This window comes from Apus apus, chromosome 3 (assembly GCF_020740795.1).
Source record: "Apus apus isolate bApuApu2 chromosome 3, bApuApu2.pri.cur, whole genome shotgun sequence".
NCBI classification, from domain to species: domain Eukaryota; kingdom Metazoa; phylum Chordata; class Aves; order Apodiformes; family Apodidae; genus Apus; species Apus apus.
Window position 1 is genome coordinate 41,012,444 of NC_067284.1, and position 19,992 is coordinate 41,032,435.

The 19,992-nt window shown below is 38.9% G+C and overlaps 1 protein-coding gene and 2 long non-coding RNA genes across 4 annotated transcripts in view; 1 reads left to right on the top strand and 2 right to left on the bottom strand.

Moving 5' to 3' along the window:
• The window catches only part of LOC127381986 (uncharacterized), a 35,275-nt gene extending 30,423 nt beyond the window's left edge, over positions 1-4,852 (bottom strand). The window contains exon 1 of the long non-coding RNA XR_007888840.1: positions 4,816-4,852. This is a non-coding gene — a long non-coding RNA (uncharacterized LOC127381986). The remainder of the gene's footprint in view (positions 1-4,815) is intronic.
• The window catches only part of MAN1A1 (mannosidase alpha class 1A member 1), a 138,622-nt gene extending 127,906 nt beyond the window's left edge, over positions 1-10,716 (top strand). The window contains exons 10-13 of one of the 2 annotated variants that reach the window (XM_051612973.1): positions 19-191; positions 5,689-5,804; positions 7,127-7,258; positions 8,970-10,716. In XM_051612973.1, the coding sequence (XP_051468933.1) occupies positions 19-191; positions 5,689-5,804; positions 7,127-7,253 (416 nt within the window). In that variant the 3' untranslated portion in view covers positions 7,254-7,258; positions 8,970-10,716. Of the gene's footprint in view, positions 1-18; positions 192-5,688; positions 5,805-7,126 lie in introns of both variants that reach the window. The other variant, XM_051612972.1, reaches the window with a different exon arrangement.
• Positions 7,173-19,992, bottom strand: part of LOC127381985 (uncharacterized) — a 45,516-nt gene continuing 32,696 nt past the window's right edge. The window contains exons 2-4 of the long non-coding RNA XR_007888839.1: positions 12,083-12,149; positions 10,963-11,040; positions 7,173-7,211 (exon numbers count right to left, since the gene is read on the bottom strand). This is a non-coding gene — a long non-coding RNA (uncharacterized LOC127381985). The remainder of the gene's footprint in view (positions 7,212-10,962; positions 11,041-12,082; positions 12,150-19,992) is intronic.

Consider the following 19,992-nt stretch of genomic DNA (forward strand, 5'->3'; position numbering starts at 1 on the left):
TGTTTTTATATTGGCTAGGCATGAAACTGGGACCAGAAGCCTTCAGATTTGATGGTGGTGTTGAGGCCATTGCTACAAGACAAAATGAAAAATACTACATCCTACGACCAGAGGTCATAGAGACCTACATGTACATGTGGCGCCTCACTCATGACCCGAAGTACAGGCAGTGGGGATGGGAAGCTGTAGAGGTAATGCTCCATTGGACTTCTTTCTTATTTAATCCTAATATCTTGTTCTGTAAGCTATTGAATGAAATCTGGATGTTGTTTAGCAGTTGGAGAATAAACATTTATTTTAAATCAGTAATATCAACGCAAAATTCTTAGAGAGTCATTTACTAAACAGATTAATTAAGATCATTTTGAAAAAAGCAAATACTGCTAGTGTTGTATATTAGAAAAATACCTTGTGATTTCTCTTTCTTAAATACTTCTCAGATCAGGGTCATATTTGGATATACTGGTTGAGTATTACTGCATGCGAGTGGAAGTGCAAATGTATGTCAAATTTCAGCCTTGGACATAAGTTCTCATAAGTTTTATGAAGTGTATTTTCAACAGTAATTGTAAAAAGGTGATTTTTAATTAAGGTGACAAAGGCCAAGATAAAGTACTAGGTAGTACCAAACATTTAAAAAATGAGTCACTTTAAAAAAGCATAAGTCATCTGGACTGAACTCCATTAATGATAATCTTTTCTAGTTTTAAATTTCTGTGTCTCACTTGTCTTTGAGCTTCAACCGGTCATGCTGAGCCTAGCTGTTTGTGTTTGTCTAGCAAAAGCATTCCAAGAGGGCAGCTATTCTATAATGCAAAAATTGGTTTGCCAAATGCATTGTTTCCCCTATTGCACTTATTAATTACTCCTGCTGTTAGAGACGAAAGCCTTTGGATTTACCATATTTCATCTTCCAGGTACGGGTCATCATTACACTTGTAGAGTTCACTTATTTCCTCCTCACATTGCTGTTGCCCTTGTTATATTATCTGTCTTTCTCTATTCCTTTGGAATCTTTAAGCAGACTGAGATCTTACAGGAGATAAAGGAAGCTGAAGAACATCATTTTCACAGCTCTGTATACTTAGGAAAAATGCAACAAAAAAAAACCAAGAAAACAAAACTTTTTGCAGTATTTGTTCATATTGACCTCTCCTTTGCTTTCCAGGATTTCAAAAACATCCTGTTTGTCAGTTTGCCCAGCACCTCTTTCTCCTAGGAGTGTATGATTGTAACTTTCTTGGATGGGCTTACAGCACTAGTTGTGGCAGTTTGCTCTATGCTAAGGAAAGAGTCTGTAGACTTTTGACTTGCAATTTCTCATCCCCAAGGGACCCTAGTAGAGATCTGTTCCGGGGTTATGACTCCATATACCTGGCTGTGACATGACATCTGCTAGGTATCTGGCTCCCTCAAAACAACCAGGATCTGTAATTTTATTCAGTAGTCACTGTCTGAGATCCTGGTCATACCTCAAATGTCATGAAAATGTTGCTGAGTGTTGTGAAAATAGAGTGTTTCATTAATTAGATGGTCTTGAAGAATGACATAGTAAAATCTGCTTCCTATTAAAAGAATAGCCGCTAGCATTAACTATATATTTACGCTCTAACTCCTCCTTGTTGGAGTAGTCACAGCAATTCCATAGCTGCAGTCAACTCTGTTTTCAGCTGGGTAGGTGGTAGTTGTTTAGGACATTTTATTTGCCTCCCTCAGGTGTTGCTTCTATCAGCCCTGAAACAATATGCTTCTGAGTTAATGATTCCAAAGCAATTTTTATTAAAATAAAAACTCCAATTTAGAGTGTTGTTCCCATACTTTCTTCTTCACTAACACCCCACCCCACCCCCCACAGGCACACATTTTACTACTGGAATCTTCCCAGGCAGATTATAATTGGAATATTTACAATGGCTGTTTGTGGATGTCATCCTGCCAGGCTTCAGCAATGCCAAGTGTTCCTTCCTTCTCCAGGAGATGTTTCGCCTGACTCATTGTTGCTGCCCACACTGATAACATTGTTATAAATAATTGAAATGTTTTCCTTTAATATTATTCTTTAATTTGTTAGTTCAGTTTGTTTGTGTTTATTTCAAGTTTGTACACTCATTTACCTTCTTAGCGCTCCCCACATGTTCTTTGTTGAACATTCTTGTGGTTACTCTCCTCTGGCTCTAATATTGTGGATTAGAGCCCATGTGTGGGAGATGTAGCTGGTCTCATTCTGTACAGACCCGTCTTCCACTGTCCTAACGTGCATCTGGTTGTTTCACAAAAAGAAATCTTACAGCTTCCCAGAAGTTATACAGGCAGTTGTAGGTTTCAAGTATTTTTTTCTTTTTTTTTTTTTTCCTCTTCTTCCTTGATGTTTATAGCCCATACAGCTCCACCTGATACTGTATTTTTTTGTTCCAGCATGTGTCATATTTTACCACAACTGTTTCATAAATTCTTCTTCCTCTTGCACCAGAGAGCACATCACTCCACCCTTCTGTTTTTGAGGAAGTCCCTGACCACTGAATATGGTTAATCCCCGATACCTGGTGCACAAAGAGGAAGCTGAAAGTGAAACAAGAAAAAAGGGGCAACTGCCAGACCATTTGTGTTACCGAAAAAAGTTGTTCAGGTGTCTCATGTTCATTTTAAGCTCATGACACTGACAATAAGAACTCACTAGGTTTGTTTCCCAGTGCCCTTGTAGTAGAAAAGGAAGCTGCTTTATATATAGGTTATGAGTTATAAACCCTCCAGCAAGTCTATGAATTATTTCTCTAGCTTTTGTAAACTAAACCCATGCTCTAGCCTCTCCATTTTTTCTTTGAGAGACTTGATTTTCTGCTTTGAGGCCAGGATCATTCTGTATGTACTTCAGCAGTTGGAAAAAATACAGTTAATGACCAACAGCAAATATCCACTGTTACTGAGTCAGAAGGGCTTTATCAGCTTAGCTCTTGAAAGTCTCCCTTTCTGCAGCAGCACATATTTTGAATTCACAGCACTTCTTTTGTTTTTTGCCTTTATGATACTTTGAGGCTGTCAGCCAGTTTTCACTCTGCTTGATGTTTTCCATTACTCCAGCATAACTGATCTTAGCCACCCTCATTTTCTGAGAGCTACTAATTTAAAATGTGTTTGATTGTTTCTTCCCACCCACCACTATGCCATTGTCAATGTGAAATCACTGTACTCTGAAACTGCAAGTAGGAGCACAAAAGACCATTACTGGCAGTTGAAGGACAGTGACAACCAAGAGCCCTTTCTTTCATCATGCTAATGTCACATGTGCATGTCCTATTCCTTTAGTTAAGTGTAAAGTAGTTTTGAGGGGTAAGATGCTTCACATCTGCGTTAAGTAGATACCACTAAATGGCTAAGATGGTAAGAGTTAACCTCTTAGTTTCCATTACAGCAGTATGTTCAGGTACCTATAATGGTATCTCACTACAATGAACTTACAAAGAAGGCTCTAACTACGTGTTAGAGCAGATAAACTCCAAATGCAATTTGCTTTTCTTTTACCTCACTCTGTTTAGAATGCCGATGTTTCCTTGAATAATAGCCTATCCTTCAAGTTCAAGTTCTCCTTCTACTGTGCCTTGGAAAACATAATCTTGAGTCTGACATTGAAAGTCCAGACACAGATTCAGCATTTTGAATTCATTGCAGGTTGGAGTAGGCAAGAGGGAAGGAGTACCAGCCAGGGGAAATTACTTGTTTAAACTTAAGTATATTTGTCACTTAGTAAAAGTGTCCAGGAAAATTAAAGAACCTAAAGACACATAAAAAAAGACAAATAGGCCTGTTATACTTTAAAGGATCTCTCTTAAAGAGAGAAAAATCTCTTTTAAAATACACAATAGGCAGCTTACTCTCCAGTGAAGACTATGGAGAGCCTGACATGCAAGCTAAATATATGCAGATAGCTACAGGGACTCCAGCAAAAACAAGGACATTTAGGATATCTGAACACAGCAAAACACAGATCTTGAACAGCCTTAGAGCAAGTGGAGGTGATGGATACCTCAGTAATTATTAGTGACTTTTAGTCCCATCTCTCATCAGAAAATGCTTATTCTGTCTGTTTGCTTGGCTTAGACGTATCTTCTGCCTTTTCATATCTTCTTGCTGTGTGTGGTTTGAAATGCAGCACCTTTCTATGAATGAAATCTATCATTTCAGTAATATTTGTAGTCACTTCAGAAACTGAGGAAACAGTTGTGTTCTATCTCACTACTGGGGGTTTGATAATGCTGCAGGTATTTATTTCTGCCTGAAAGTTGTTACTTCAGTACCTGTCTCTGCAGCAGGCACCATGTTTCAGAGTAGTGTGGTCTGAGTAAATGTAGTAATTCATGAACCTTATTGTCATTTTCATTGTAAAAAAATATTTAGGGCTGGAGAGCACTTTCTGGGTTTGTTTTGAATAATGAGTTGTTTTAAATATAATCATCTTAGATTCCCTTCACTCCCTTATTATACTGCATCATACCAGAGAGTTATTATAAAACAGAACTAGAAAACTGAAGAGGCTAAGAATACTTTCAACCTTGTGAGACAGGTCAATTACAAAGAAAAAAGATTACTAAATATATTTAAACAAAATGGTGGTAAGAGAACTCATACTCAAATAAGGTATTGAATAGCAGTCTATTTTAAAATGTTACAGCTCATATATAAGCATAAAGGTACCACTTTTCTAATGCAATCACCAGCCTAAAATAAAGAAAAGCAGCAAAGTTTATTAAACAGTAAAACTGTATATACCTTCTACACTTCCAGCACCAGGTACATGGGGTTTTGCCCTTCTGTACTCACCCTTCATCTGATCTGTTTTCTTCTTCAAAATTAGCTGATCATATGGAACATTCCTGTGGGCAGAAATTATATTTTTAAGGGATCCATGTGCTCCTTTTTATGGTAAAACAGGAATCAATCATCTGTTTCAGAACTTTTCACACAGTTTGGAAACTAGCTAAAGAAAAACACATTCTTATTTTTACATGTGAACATATTGCATAGAGTCCAGCCACATACTAGTTTTCCATCTACTCCTGTGTAACAGACAAAGTTTTTTCAGAAAGATATCAAAGAAAAATTGTACCTACTGCATAAAATAAATTCAGTCACAGCCCAATATCAGAGGAAAAATTAAATTATTGCAAAGAGAAACCAAACACATTTCATAGAAAATGAAGAGTTGCCTTTCCTTTTTCAAAATTACTTACAGGAGGTAAGAAAAAGATGGGTCTTTAACATGGTATTCAATTTTATCACAATAATTTTTAAGCACTAAAATATGACCAAGGCATATGTGACACAATCTCTGAAAGCTGATAGACAAATCTGCGAGAGAAAAGCTATTGTTATTCCTATTTTTAGTGAGAGGAAAAGGAAAATAAATTAAAATCTATGTATCTTTACATCCATGTATTCATATGTCTTTCCTTCTGAATACTGGTTCGTGTTCACTTCTTTTATTATTAACTTCTCAATTTACTTCTCTTCCTAAATATAAAATTCGACATGTGTGCCTGTGTCTTTTTATAAAGAGTTTTATATTTAGGGCTTTATCTAGTTTTCATCTCTTTATAAAAAATTCTGTGACAGGGTGAGGGTTTTTTGTTGTCAAACAAAAATGACAGGTGATTCATTTTGTTAATGCCACTATGTTTTTTCCCCTCTCTTCAGGCACTGGAAAAACATTGCAGAGTAGATGGTGGCTATTCTGGCCTTAGAGATGTTTATAACAATCATGAAAGCCATGACGATGTGCAGCAAAGTTTCTTCCTTTCAGAGACACTCAAGTAAGTAAAGAAAATTGACTGTCATTAGTATTAAGTAGTTATGTTTATCACCTGTATAGATGTATTTTTCATTATCCTTGACATTCATGTAACAAAATCTGACTGAAATAGTAGAGCTTTTCCTAGGTGGTTGGAAGGAAAATTGCCTTTTTTCCCTTCTATATCAAGAAACTAAATTCTGTGACTTCTGGAAATTATCTTCTGATAAAAGTACCTAGTAGTCTTTGTTGAAAAACTACATCTAGCTTTGATAGGATTTAATTATATATCCCGACACTAGTGAAACAAATTGAGTAGACAGAGGATTTCCAGGCTTGTTGCATACTTTTCATTTTAAAACTTCCAAAAAAGAAACTTGCATGGTAAGTTTGTGTGGCTTGTGAAGAAGAAAACCAAGTTTTCATTATCTATCACCATCTTCCCACTTTTTACTGAAATAAAGGAAGTTGTGTCTTGGTGTTTCATGGGGTTTTTTTGCTGTGCAAGGGAAAGTTGCAAAGACCAGAAAGCAACAATCATGCCATTTCAACAGAATGCGTAATACTCGAGTAAATGAAATATCATAAATACATTTATGTACATGCTGGCTTTTTTTTGTTTGTTTGAGATAGTGCACTGCCTCTACTATACCTTTTAAATTGGCCTATCAGAATTAGACCAAGAAAAGCCTTCAGGGAAGGATGGTGATTGAGAAAAAAATTAAATTTCATTTGTAAAGCAGACTTTCATTTCTAAGCAGACTTCACTAATCATGCTACAGTAGCTACTACCCTGTATTAGAACAGTAAATAAAATGTTGGATTTGGTTATTGTTTACTGTTGGTTGTAATGGACCTTATCTTAGTAAATGGTTGCCCAACCTCCCACTCTAGTGCTAGTTTCTTTTAAAATCCCAAGCCACTGGTTGTTCTCATAGTTAAGACAGCATTAGACTACAATATTTTCATTCCTACACCTTGATATATGTGGACGTTCAGGATGAAAAAAATTTCTGTGGTTGTATATTATCAAAACAATATGTAATAAAATTACAAAGGATGAAATGGAAGTGAAATTAACTGATATTTAACCATGGTAGCCTAACCTTCCTTGTCCTGTATTAGGATAGAGGCATTATTTTGTTGGTCTCCAGTTGCTATTGTCCATGAGTCTAATCTTAATTTGAGAAGCCCTAAATTGTGATGCTGGGACTTAACTGGTGTCTAGTGTTTGGTCAGCTGTTACCACTGATTCATATAGGGAAATCAGATATTTGTGTTTTTCTGAAAAATACTGTAGCTTCACTTCCCTGATATGGTTACATGTCCTGCTTTTTTTTACAGGTACTTGTATTTGCTGTTTTCTGAAGATGATCTTCTTCCATTCGATCACTGGGTCTTCAACACAGAGGCTCATCCTCTCCCTGTTCTTCAGAAGGATGATGGGAATAAAGAAGAAAATGAGAAATAGATGAAGTTAAACTTTGTTTCATTCCTTATGTTTCTTTCCAGGACTTGGGCACATAGTTTAGTTTTAAATTCCCAAGTTAAATTTATAAATCAAGTGTTTTGCAGTCTGTTTTCTTGAACAGAAAATATTTATGAATGGACCCCAACTGATTATGATAAAACTTAATTCCTTTTATCCAGCTGAACCACTTCTTAGAAGAGAAACAGGACATCCCTCCAGATTGTGTTAGGCTGCACTGCCATCTTGGCCAAAAAGAGCAGAGGGTCTGCATGTTGTTTCCTCTTATGCTTTTAATTTGACTGCAAAATTCTCTTCTCCTCTGTGAGGAGATGCCTGCTTTAAGCTGTAATATTTTGCCATGTTGCAAAAAGCCATATTGAATTAAGTATAAAGAACTTTTTTGGTTTTGTTTTTGTTCTATGTTAATTTGTATTGTGTGTCATTCAAGACAAATCTTGTGACTGTGACAGCCTCTTCTTATGCGGGTCTATCATTACTGGGTAAAGTATCTGATGTATTTCATTGTCAACAAAGTCAACATAGGAATATTTTCATCTCATGCAGACACAACTCTGAAACTGCAGTATACCTTGAAGTTAGTCTAAACTTAGTTTTTATGAATTTAGCACATTAGTTAGCAGACCTTAGTTTTCCAGGTTTTGATTAGAATATTGTAGTAGAATAAATTGTTTCCTCTCTTTTCTAAGTGGTGTTATTCTCATGGCTTTTGTCAGGCTACTATGGGATAAAATAAGAGTAATTTCTTGCTAAGTAAAAGGGATTCTTAACTTCTTTCTTTCGTTAGTCCAGTGGCTTGCATTTGGTTGGATGGTAAAAAGACAAAGGAATAATACTCAAGGCCATTCTTTTGGAAATGCAGCTGAGCATTATACCAGAGACAATTTATTTGGTTTTCAGGGACTTTGTCAAACATTCAGATCGGTTTAGACTTCACATCAGACAGTAGTTTGTCATGAAACAGTTAAATTCATCTACATGAATAAAATTAGATGTTCAGATGGCTTGAAGAAAACTTGTGTCCGTATAAGATTATAATCATTCAGACAGGGAATTACCCAATGTAGAACTAAAACTTTGTGAAAGCACCAAGTCTGTCTTCTCCAAGTGACAGAAGTGCAGTGTGCTTAAAATTATTCCCTAGAACAGAGGCCTGGCTTACTAAGAAAGGTGACAGCTTTGCCAAAAATGTTTTACTTTGTGGCATCACCAAAGGGAAAAAAAAATGAGGTACAATGTATAGTTTAGAGTGGTTTATGTGATTAAGTCTACCTATGTTTTCATTTAGTGACAGGATGACTTTCATACATTTTTTGTAGGTTATAACACCTGCTTCCCATTTTGAGAAAGCACATTATTCACTGATTGGACTGCAGCAAAACAAATATGGTTCTGAACAGTAATCTTCTTTAAAGGTATTAAGATAGCTCACATGTCCAGCATAGTACCCACAGCTGAGGAAGCACATTTGTTTGTTCGTTCCTTACAGAGTACATTTTTTCTATACTGCTAGAGGTCTGCATAAGTTTTCTTAGGTAGAAGTCAAGAGCAAAGATAACTGATTACATTTTTATTTATTTATATATATGTGTGTGTGTGTGTGTATATATATACACACGTAGCAGCTTTAGGCTGACCCATAAACTTGACCCTCTGGAGTCTGTAAAGAACAGCACTGCCCATCTGCTTCCCTTGCAGACAGTGAAGGTGGAATGTGCTACATGAGCTGCCAAAGACATTAATGTATGGGGCAAGGCAAGAGGATCTTCAGTGATGCTGAACCTTCCATGGCAGGCCTGGCAGAGCTGTGCATTTGTACATGGAAGCTAACAGGGGTACCTGCTGAGCCTGGGCAACCCAGCACTGGGAGAATGGATACAAATGTATGTGCATCTGCCTCACCTAAAGTCTGCTTACATGGAACATGCAGATTGGCTCAAGACTTTGCTTTACTGCCTTTTACTAGTTGTAGTATTATTTTATTTTTAAAGTATGGATTTCCTCATGTCACAGTAACAGTTTTCTGAAACTGAATGAGCAAGGATGAAGTCTTGGCTCTGTTGAAAAGCAGAAGTCCTGCCATTTTGAAACCCCAGAATTTTTATTGTTGGAGGACTACAATATTTGACTCTCTTTCTTCAGAAACAGTATTTATAAGGAAGCTTTTTTCCCCCCCTTCCCCCAGATACCACAGAGAAATTACAGCTGTGGTATAAAAACAAAAAAGTCTCTTCCCTCTTTAACCAAAAGTAATAATAATTACTTTTGTCTTGGTTACCTTTCTTGGGTCATCTGCTGCTGCCTACCACATGGTCGCTCTAGGCCTCATATCAGTTTAACTACAACAGCTCAGAAAAAAAGTCTTTGACAAATGTGTTTTGTAAGCCTCATTTTACATGCTTTTCTTATCCACCATATGCTTCTCCCAAATGCATCTAGTGATCTTGCCTTTACTTAAGAAGCAGTAGAGAAATAGTGGAGAACCAGACAGCTCTTTGCCATATTTCAAAAAGGCTACAAACACCCAACACAGTGTATGCATTGGATCCTATGTACTTTAATACAAGCATCATGACTCTATCCTTGTAATACAGACATTTCATATGAATATTTTTAATATTTTTTTTTTTAATTTGGGAGTTACAACTATTTGAAAGAGCACAAATTTGATGTGACTGGTATTGGTATTCAGGTTGTATGTACAAACTGCACTATACTGTACTTTTTGTAAACTAATGTAAGTAGACAAGAAGATTGTACAACGTGTAGATCTGCCAACTGTAAGAAACCTTTTCATAAACTGAGAATATATTGATTTTTCTTTTTTTTCCTTTTTTTTAAATAACCCCAAAACACCAAAGTTAGAGCAATCATTTTGAAACAGGCAGTACTTACCACTGCTTATTAGAATGCTGAAATAACGTTTGTTTTGTTTCCCACTCACTGAACTAGCTGCATGGAAGTGGCTAGTGATAGTCACGTTGTGTTCCCAGTCATTCATAAGTGTAAAATAAATTGCTTTATTGGGCAGGGAGGGGGAGGCAGGCATTATCTTAACATAAACACTTTTCCATTTCTTTGTAGCATAATAATGCATTTAAATCTGCATATCTTAAATCCTAAGATCACTTTAAATGGCACCCACATTGTTTCATGAGAAAAAAAATATGCTTTGATTGTGAGATAAGTATTGCATATGTGTTGGTTGTACACTATTTTTTTTTTTGCAATGCCTGATGGCTCACTGTTTCTATGGTGACTTCATCATACATTTTATCCATTTCTATAATGCATTTAAGTTGTTTTTAATTTGTACATGGTCCATTTAGTCTTTTCATCTTTATATAAAGTGAAATTATGGAATACATAATAGATCAAGATGCTTAATTTTTAAGAACTTATATTTGTAAAAATTTCTCTACTGTGAATAAAGTCTTTTAATATATCTGTTCAACTTGTTACATTTTTCTTAAGTGTTTTGTTGCAGAAGTAAATACAGAAACCTGCTCCATAGCCTGGTTTGACTGCTATACTCATGAATTTTTGTCAGCAGATTGGTTTGATAGCATTGGTATTCAGTGTACTTGTTAAGATACTGTTGTTAATTAATGTTAGTCAGTGTTTAGAATTGCTACCACAGAAATACATTTATAGACATTTCTGACAGTATTTTAGTAGAAGGTGAACTTACTAATGAAAAGCAGGAAGCTGGGAAGGCAGAGGTGGCAGGCAGCAAGCACAGGGAAGGTCAGTCACTCCAATTCATGTTCTGCACAATACAAGTGAGCTTCAGCTAAATGCCATTTAGGAGCAAACACCAGAGGGGAGATGACAAGGCTGTCACAGTGCCCAGTGTTACATGATCATGTAATGAAATGCTATCATTAATCCATGCTCCAGAGGAGAGAGGCACAGTTGTCATAGGAACTGTAACTACATTTTGTATTGGAAGGACATGGCAGTAAGATCTCCCAGCTAAATACTGAAATAACAGCTACAGCTCATGAGGTTATTACCTTTTTTTCTCTTGTTTAGTAGAAAGCCTCATCAAGAGGTGAGAGTGAAATAAGCTGCTATGATTTTACAGTAAAATCTCAGTAGTATCAAAGGACTTAATCATTAGACTTGCTTAAGTAATTATTGAGAACATCTCTTCACTCCGGTCTCTCTTTTCCAGTATAGTGAATGTGCAGCTCTACAGTGCAATCCTTGGCATAGTCAGCAGGCAGACCTGCCTGTAGCTGGCTCCAGGACCATGCAAACTGCTACTCAAGTTAAACATGAACTAATGCAAACCTTACTGCAGACTTATTCACAGAGACATAAATACAAGTCTGGGTTAGAATTTCACTAATTCAGTCTCTTAATTGCATAGTTGCTGCAGTTTCTTTTCTGCAGTGGAGAAAAGAACTAGGACTGAGTTGACAGTCAAGACAGGATTTTCCCCACAACCTGCATTGCTCTATGGCTTTGCTCTGTCACAAGAGGAACTCAGCTCTCACATGACAGCATCTGCTGTGTGAACAGCCCTTCATCTGATCCATCTTAATCTTGGGATTAGTCTGTCCTGGTTGATCTCAAATGCAGGAGGAAAGATTATGCATCAGAAAGCAGACTGCCAGACCCAGGAAATGGTTACTGAGACTCACGAGTTCCTGTCTGAATACTGCAGGAAGAGATGCAACCCAGGTTTTTGCTCACTCCTGGTTTTATGCATTCATACACACACAGTTGTGGATGAAGCAAGTTACACAGCAGCAGAATCCAGTTAGCTGTTAGCATTCAGGCTGCTACCACGCAACAGTACCTACCTCAAAAGCCAGCAGTTTGACCCTCATTTCTCAAGTATCTGCTTCTCTGTCTGCACCAGCTTTCACCCTGTAATTAAAAATCACATAATGAGCCTCTGAAAGCCCCTCTCTAAAACTGACATTCTTTCCAGTGCACAGTTTGTGTCACATTTGTGGAAGGTTGTTTGCCTTTCACCATTCCCACACTGACATTTTAAAGGATATTAAAGACCCCTCTCATTATTGATATTTTATCCCTTCACTTCCACTGGGCATTGCTTTCACACCATCACTCAGAGGAGCACACAAAGCTACTGTTAGTCTTGAGCACCTCAGGTTAAAAGAAAAAAAAAAATTCAGTGTATATTTATTAAATTTTTCAATGTGAATTTATTATCCTGTCACATTCTGGCCCTTGATTCAGCTGCCAAGGAGCATCACCCTATGACAAGGGGATTTGCTGGTATTCCAGAAGCAGAGAAATGTTATGGTTTGCAATGGACATGACAGAAGAGCCAAGGTCATTTATTTCAGCCATGGGGGATAGTTAAAGGATTCTGATGTTACAGATAACAATCCTACATAAATGGTAGGTTATGTGATTTTAATAAGTACATCAGCACATATCCAAAGGAGCACACAGGCAATGGCATAGTGAGGCACCATGTAATAGCCTGTCCCAGCTACTCCCAAGCCCATGGGAGTCAGCCCATCAAAGGCCCATCTCCACACTCCCAGAGGAGCACAGGGGAATACAGGCAGGTGGGAACACAAGTTAGGGACTCAGAGGAAAAGACATCCTGTCCAGGTCCCCTCCCAGGGCTACCCCAGGGGAGCCTCAGCCCTGGTGCCCATCCATCAGGATGAGTCATCAGGAGCTAATCTCTAGAACACTTATTGGCAGGGGGAGCATTGCCAAGGAGTATGCAGGGGAAGAGAATTTTGGTACTGAATAAGACTCAGGGGATCTTTAGAGGCTGCTTCAAAGGTGGGCAAAGCAAGGGGTATAGGCAATTTCCCAAGAATGAGAAAACAAGAATAAAGAGCTTGCATGAGTGCTGAGTATGTGTTGATCCGTGTTGCTGGCCATATACACACCTATACATGTTCTGTATAGGTCTGTGTGGGGATGTGCCTACTGGGAATTCATGTTCAGCCCCGCTAGTGGCTGGACCCCAGGCATGGAGCTGTAGCAGCCTCATTGCTGCCATGCTGCCAAGCCTCAACATGACATGTCCCAGTAGCTACTTAGAAGGACGAGGCTTTGGAAGTGCCTGCACAGTGAGAAACTGTCACTGGTTAACCTCAGCTGTTCTGAACTCTTGTTTACTAAACTGCATGTCAAAGTCTTTCAGCTTTCTTGCATTGCTGCTACAATCTCACAGTTGTGGTCCTGCTGCTCTTACCCAGCAGTTCAGATGTTATAATCTTCTGTCTCTAGCTGGAGCCTACTGCTAACTTCTACCTGCTAAATACTTGCTACATAACTATCAGCATTTCCCCTCCCAAGCAACTTTCTACCTTGTCCCTTAAGCTAACTCAGTTGGCATGAAACATTTCTGTGCTATAGTCCTACTTTTCTCAATCCAGCACTTCATGTTTATTGCTTGTGACACCTCTACTTCCCTCAGTTCTGAGCACCTCAGGTCCACCTGGCCTCTCTCATAGTCAGAGACCATTCTCACAGAGGTCCATTCTCAGAGCTCACTCATCTTGAATCTTACAAGTCACTGCTGCATTCCCCTAGCATGTTAAATCCCTTAACTTAAAAAAACTCAGAGGAGGAGCAGGTTCATAACCTTGCTGCTTTCATGTTTGCCATGTCCAATCATATATTCACCCCCCAAGAAAAAATGTTGCTATGTTCTGTGAAAAGCTTTATCTGTAAGCTTCATCTCTCAATTTGCAATTTAAAAATATGGCAATACTGCATTTCAAAAGTACAGTGTAAAGAATTGTATAGAAGGGACAAAGTAAGGGATGAGCAAAACTATATCAAATGCTGTATTTACAAGGGGTTTTGTTATAATTGTATTATCTTTTAGCTGCTCAGCCACTGTTGGTTCTGGGTTTGATGTAATTCCTAGCTCTTCTTGTATGTGTTGCAGATGCTTTTCCTCAGAAAACTGCATTCAGTTTTCCAGTGGTAACAACTAGATATAAGCATTTCATGTTTAAAAAAGACAAATCCCAGAAAAAACACTGCAAGACTATGTCACTATAAATACTGAGCTATGTTTCTACAGTACACAAGTAAGCAGCGTGAGACCTTACCCTAAAAATATATTTCTCATGTGCAGTTTCAGTTGGTACAGTTTAAACACTTTTTAATCCACAGCTGCACAAGAGTTGAGGGATTTGTCTCAGCTGTTCTCCAAGACACCACCCAGAGCTAACAAAAGCAGCAGCAGCAGCAAATTAATACAACCCTCCATAGCCATTCTAGGCAGAAGCTGACAAACACCAGATCGCAGGAGAAAGCCAGGGCTAGTAAAACAACAACAGCTCAAAACACCACCGAATTAGTCTTAAGACACGCGTTATGCTGTTCCTGGGAAGGCAAAGGGAGAAGAGACTCAAACCACCAGCTCAAGCATCACAGAGCTCCTTCTCGTGGCTCAGGAACAAGACAACAGGTTCCTGATGTTTTCCCTGTGTAAGGTGGAGTTTGCCACCTTCACCACCTGTTTGTGAGTAACCAGTGTCCCCCAGCATGGTTGTCCCCACAGTCCTGCTGCCCACCCACATGCACTACAGCATGGTATGATGGTGAATGCGTGCTGCAGACCATCTTTGGGCATGCCACAACAGAGCTGCTGATCAGCAGTGGTGGCCCAAAAGCCTCTGCTCCCAGCTCCTTGCCTGTAATCCAGCTGAAAGTGGACTCTAATTACTCAGATTTTTAACCCAGAATCACACAATGAAGAGAGGTTTTGACCATTTCTAAACTTTGCCAGATGATTTTAAGACTGTAGCACCATCTAGTCAACGAACAGCTTCTACAGTGTTCAGAGTGACCTGAAACCTGCTGAGACAAGTAGCACAGGTCAGAAGGAAAAAAAATTCCTGCATTCCCTGCTACTAAATGAAAAAACTGACAGCAGAGCTGATAAGGGGGGCAGATTTGCTAGTTGTGAAGAGCCATATTTCTTTGCAAATGTATCGATTTCAATGCACCTTTCAGTTCCAGAAGTTTTTGCTAACCACTACTGTCATCTGCTGACCAGAAATGCCATCCAGACAGCCAGAAGCTCACTTACTCAGGCAGTGAAAAATGCAGGTCAAGTGTCTGGTCCAAGCTGCAAAGAGCTTCAGACCCCATCCTATGTGGTTACTGAGCTCTTCTTGCCTGCTGCCCCTCACACCTCCTCAGTCCTACTGGGGTTTCCACTGATATATCAGAATGGGAGCAAGGCCTTTGGAAGTGCTTGCTCAGCTGCAGCACAGCCAGGTATCCCTCACAGCATCTCAGCCAAGAAAAGTTACGGAGTTGAGCGCTGCCAGCACCATATGGGAAGCAAGGTCACCATAACAGCTTGACTCCTCCTGCAGTCCAGTCATTTCTCTGGAGAATGCAGCCCAAGACAGATCACTGCTTTGTTTCAGTATTTTAACAGTAAGCAGCAAATTGTCAAGAAGTAGCTTCAAGCACGCTTTGTTTCCACTGCTTGTTACAGTGCAAAAACCAGTTCTCACCACCATGATCTCTATGTTTGGGAACGACCACATGAGCTAGAAGCCAGCCCAAACTGAAATATGCCAAAAAGCAAACAAGCCCTGCCTCACTAGCCGTTAACTGCACCAAGAACTCACGATAAAATACTGACTGAGCATCAATCAACCACCACCCATGGAAGCTGGGAACAGAGTGCTACCCTCTCCACTTGCCAAACGTACTCATGTCTCAGAGCACAGAAAACATGAGAGTAAAATTCCTAAAAGCAGGAGCTGCAGTATCTCATGGCACAGGAGAGCCACAGCTCAGATAGCCCAGGAAACGAATTCTGGTGACTCAGCTCCAGTGCAACCCATGCCAGCAAGAGAACAAAAAGCAGAAGAGGAGGAGACTTAGCAGGCTGAGAGAGCAGAAATTACATTTTAAAAATCTGAGAGTCTCTATTGGAAAGAAAAACCACCCTTGTTATTTCCTCCTTTTCTCATGAAGCACTTTTCTACTGTGTCACTGCAAGAATACAGATAGGTAGAAAACAAATTAAAACACACCTTCACAGTCCAATGGGATGGAGACAGAAAAAGGAAGCTTATCATCTTATTGATCACCTCTCTCCTGTCAACAACACATGCAAACAAGGCAGAGAAGTTAAGCCAGGACCTATATAATGTGCAATTACCTGGGCAGCCTCCCCAGGATCTCCCAGCAAGGCCAGAGCAGCACAATGCAGAAGTGCCTCCAGCAGTTCTTGCAAGGGCCCTCAACTGCTACTGCAACCACTTCCACCCTGAGAGCTCTAGAGAAAATAAGCTTCTGAGTGAAGCTGGTTAGTGTTGCACCCATATCTAAAGCTCTGAAAAACTACAGTAAATTACAGAAAATTAAGGCTATAGAGAAAACAAAAATATCCTAGTTTTCAATTTGCCATTTTGTCTCATGCTTATCACTGACCCAGTGAAGTATTCTTTGATGATTTTTTTTCTTCTTAGATCCAAAATTGAATACGTTTGTCCACTAAAATGCTAGTGTCCACATCTTGCTTTAATCCAAAACCTGACCATTTCTCAATCAAAAAAGTGACAGGACATGTAGACTCTATTAGTGTTTTATATTAAGATGTACTTAGAGATACAAGCAAACCTTACAACTATCCACTTCTGCAGTAGGATTCGATAGACTGTAACACAGATCTCAGCATCTAATTTTCATCTCTGTTCCAAGGCAAAAAAAGAGGAGGAAACTGCCTCACACTTAAGTGTATGAACATTTTTCTGACTAGAGAATTAATTGGCTTCTTACAGCCACCACTTGTTTGGGGCAGTAAATCTTTATACCCATGCTATCACCAAGGTGGACTAACCAGGGGAAATTTCTTGCATCAATGAACAGTTTCTTTCTAAAAATAACTTACAGAGCAAGAAAACTGCCTTCACTTATAGTGATGGCAAAACTCTTTTATTTTAGTGAAGTCAAATTTATACCTGGACAAAACCATTTCATAGAATTTTATATGGAGATTTATGAAGCAGATACAGCCTCAGGAACACTGAAGAAAAATAAAGCATAGCTGCTCTCCCTCCTCTCTCTCTCCTTTTTTTTTTTTTTCCCAATATCCTATGGATGATCTGTTTTTCAAATGTGGTTATTACAGACAACAAACACTATGGTCTTGATTTATTCTCTCCAAGCAAACTATCCATCTTCTTATCATTCAGAGCTATGTTGCACCTTGTGAAAACAAATCAGTGACTCCAATTCAGCTGATATTTTTCTTCTTTAATTAAAATGTGCATGTCTTAACATGAATAGCTTCAACAATATTTGAAGCTTCTTTTTCATCTATTGCTCTCAAATATTTTAATATATCACATCTCAGACTTTCCCCACCCCCCCCCCCCCTTTCCCAGTGCTGGCTGCCAATGTACATAAAGCCAAATCTCCACCTTCCATAATTTGCATACAAAATCCTGCAGCCTCTTTCCATTTCTCAGCAAAACTTTAACAGCTAGACACAGTAGTGAGTTCCCATTTTGTGGGACTCCATTAATTTTATAAAACATGCTGTGGAACACTTACAAGCATATCATAAATATTTTATATTAAAATAAAAGTATACTTGTCAAATAAGAGACCATTTTGCAATTCATTATTAATAACAACTATTTATACTCCATAATGCCATAAAGGTAGAGTAAGTTATACAGATTGTTTCCCTGAAATTTTTTACAATAGAAGATAAGATAAATCTAAGTCACTGGATAATTAGTCAAACTGGAGAAGGGCACAGGGTAGTGGTGAAAATAGTAAGGCAAAATGAGTTGCTGGAAGCATTGGGTTGAAAGGATGGTAGTGAAGGGAAAATGACATCCCTTTTACAAGCTAAAGCCACTAAACCAGGCATGTGGAATTGTGATAACAGTGAGACACTTGAGAATGGAGAGTCAAGTAATGGATGTATCTTACACAGACAAACAAACTGGGTACTTCAAAAAAATTGTCTTCAGACAGGGCATGAACTGAATTGTGCTGAAAATGCCACTGCTGTCTCAGAGGTGCCTCCTCCTTTCCAGGGCTGAGGTGTGCAGAGCAGACAGGTAAGCAGGGCAGCTAGAGCAGCCCCACTCTGTATGCATCTGCAGGGGCAGTGACTTTGGGAACCTCATGTAAGAGTTGATTGTTGAAAACATGACTCGCCAACTACAACCAGAAAAAAAACCCTGATATGACCCTGCATTGCAAATTGGCCTCCTATACTCTCACTTCTCCAAAACTCCCCTCCCTTCTCCACAGCACAAGCAGGTGCAAGTAGCATGAATGGACCCAGCTACCAGGAAGTGCTGAAAATATCAGTGCTTAGCTTTCCTTCCCTGGCTTACCAAAATGCAGTATGTGTTACATCCACTTTTAGTCTTACTCTATGTTAAAACAACAAAAGAAGCAAATAAAACCTACGAGTCAATACTTTTTCCCCCTGTTGCGGAGATGACAGTCACAGGGTTACTCATCAACAAAACACACCCCGGCAGTTTTACTCATCACCCCAGCTCTCTGTGTAGCCTTGGATGCCTCACAGCCCACTTGAACTCCTCACCAGATTTGCCCTTTTGGCAGGAGGTCAGTATCTATAGACTTCCCTCAAGTAAATCTCTCAGAGAGATGCACACAGACCTTTTAAAGGTTAGGGCAGACAGAAAATTCTCTGAGCTCATATGGCTCTCTCCTGCCTACCCAGACTTTAAGCAATTTTACAGCTTCCTAAATTTGAATAGGCTTTTTAAATCCCAGTGGTACATCACAATCCAGGCTGCAAAGCACTAGGATTTTACTCAATCTAGAGTGATCACCACAGACTTCAGCAAGTCCCAGGCCAAAACTGCATGTAGTGTTTAGTGAAGAGCCCCAAACTGTAGCAAACATTATTCACAGATTTGAAGCACGATGAGCTGATTAAAAGCACAGAAGCAGTGTGTATAGTAGTACAGCCACAGCAGTGTCTTCAGTGGAATTAAGGGGAACATTGTAAAGAGGCACAAGTCATCTTACCGTCTCCAGTTACCAGCAATAATGTGCAAATAATTCATTAAGATAGGGCAGCCTGCACATCATCAACACTCAGAGGAAGCAGAAAGCCCACAAAATGAAAATAGAAACATGATCATTATATTAATTACTGATACAGCAATGTTTTGCAACTCCATTTTAGTCTGTAATATCCCAGCTTCAAAAAGACTGATAGCAAAGACTTCTTATTGTACCAAAATGCCAGTAGAAATAAGTCACTCTCACTGGTTAGCATTCTTAAGAGTCTAAAAATGCTGAAAGAACCCGGTCAGGTAGAAAATAAATACTTTTGTATTTTAATCCATTCACACCACTAAGCAAACGTTGCTTTGCACTGTGGAACCAATGAATTTTTTATAATCTCACAGATTGTTATAAAGCATACTCTTAAACCTTTGAAAATCAGAGGCCATGTCAGAGCCCATCCAGCTTAACCTCAAACCTCTTCTTCAAAAATAAAGCACACCACAACAAAACCCATCATTTTTTTCCTTCCCTGTGGGGAAACAAATTGCTCCAACTCATCTTTGCCAGGTGTCTCTCTTATTTCAGGCCATTTCTAGACCTTGAGAAGGAGGCACTGGGGTTCAGCCCACACCACAACACAGCCCTGACCACCCTTTAACTTGGGGACTTATGCAACAGTTTCACTAGTTACAAGGGGAAATTCTTCTTGCATTGTTTTACTGTCTCTTTT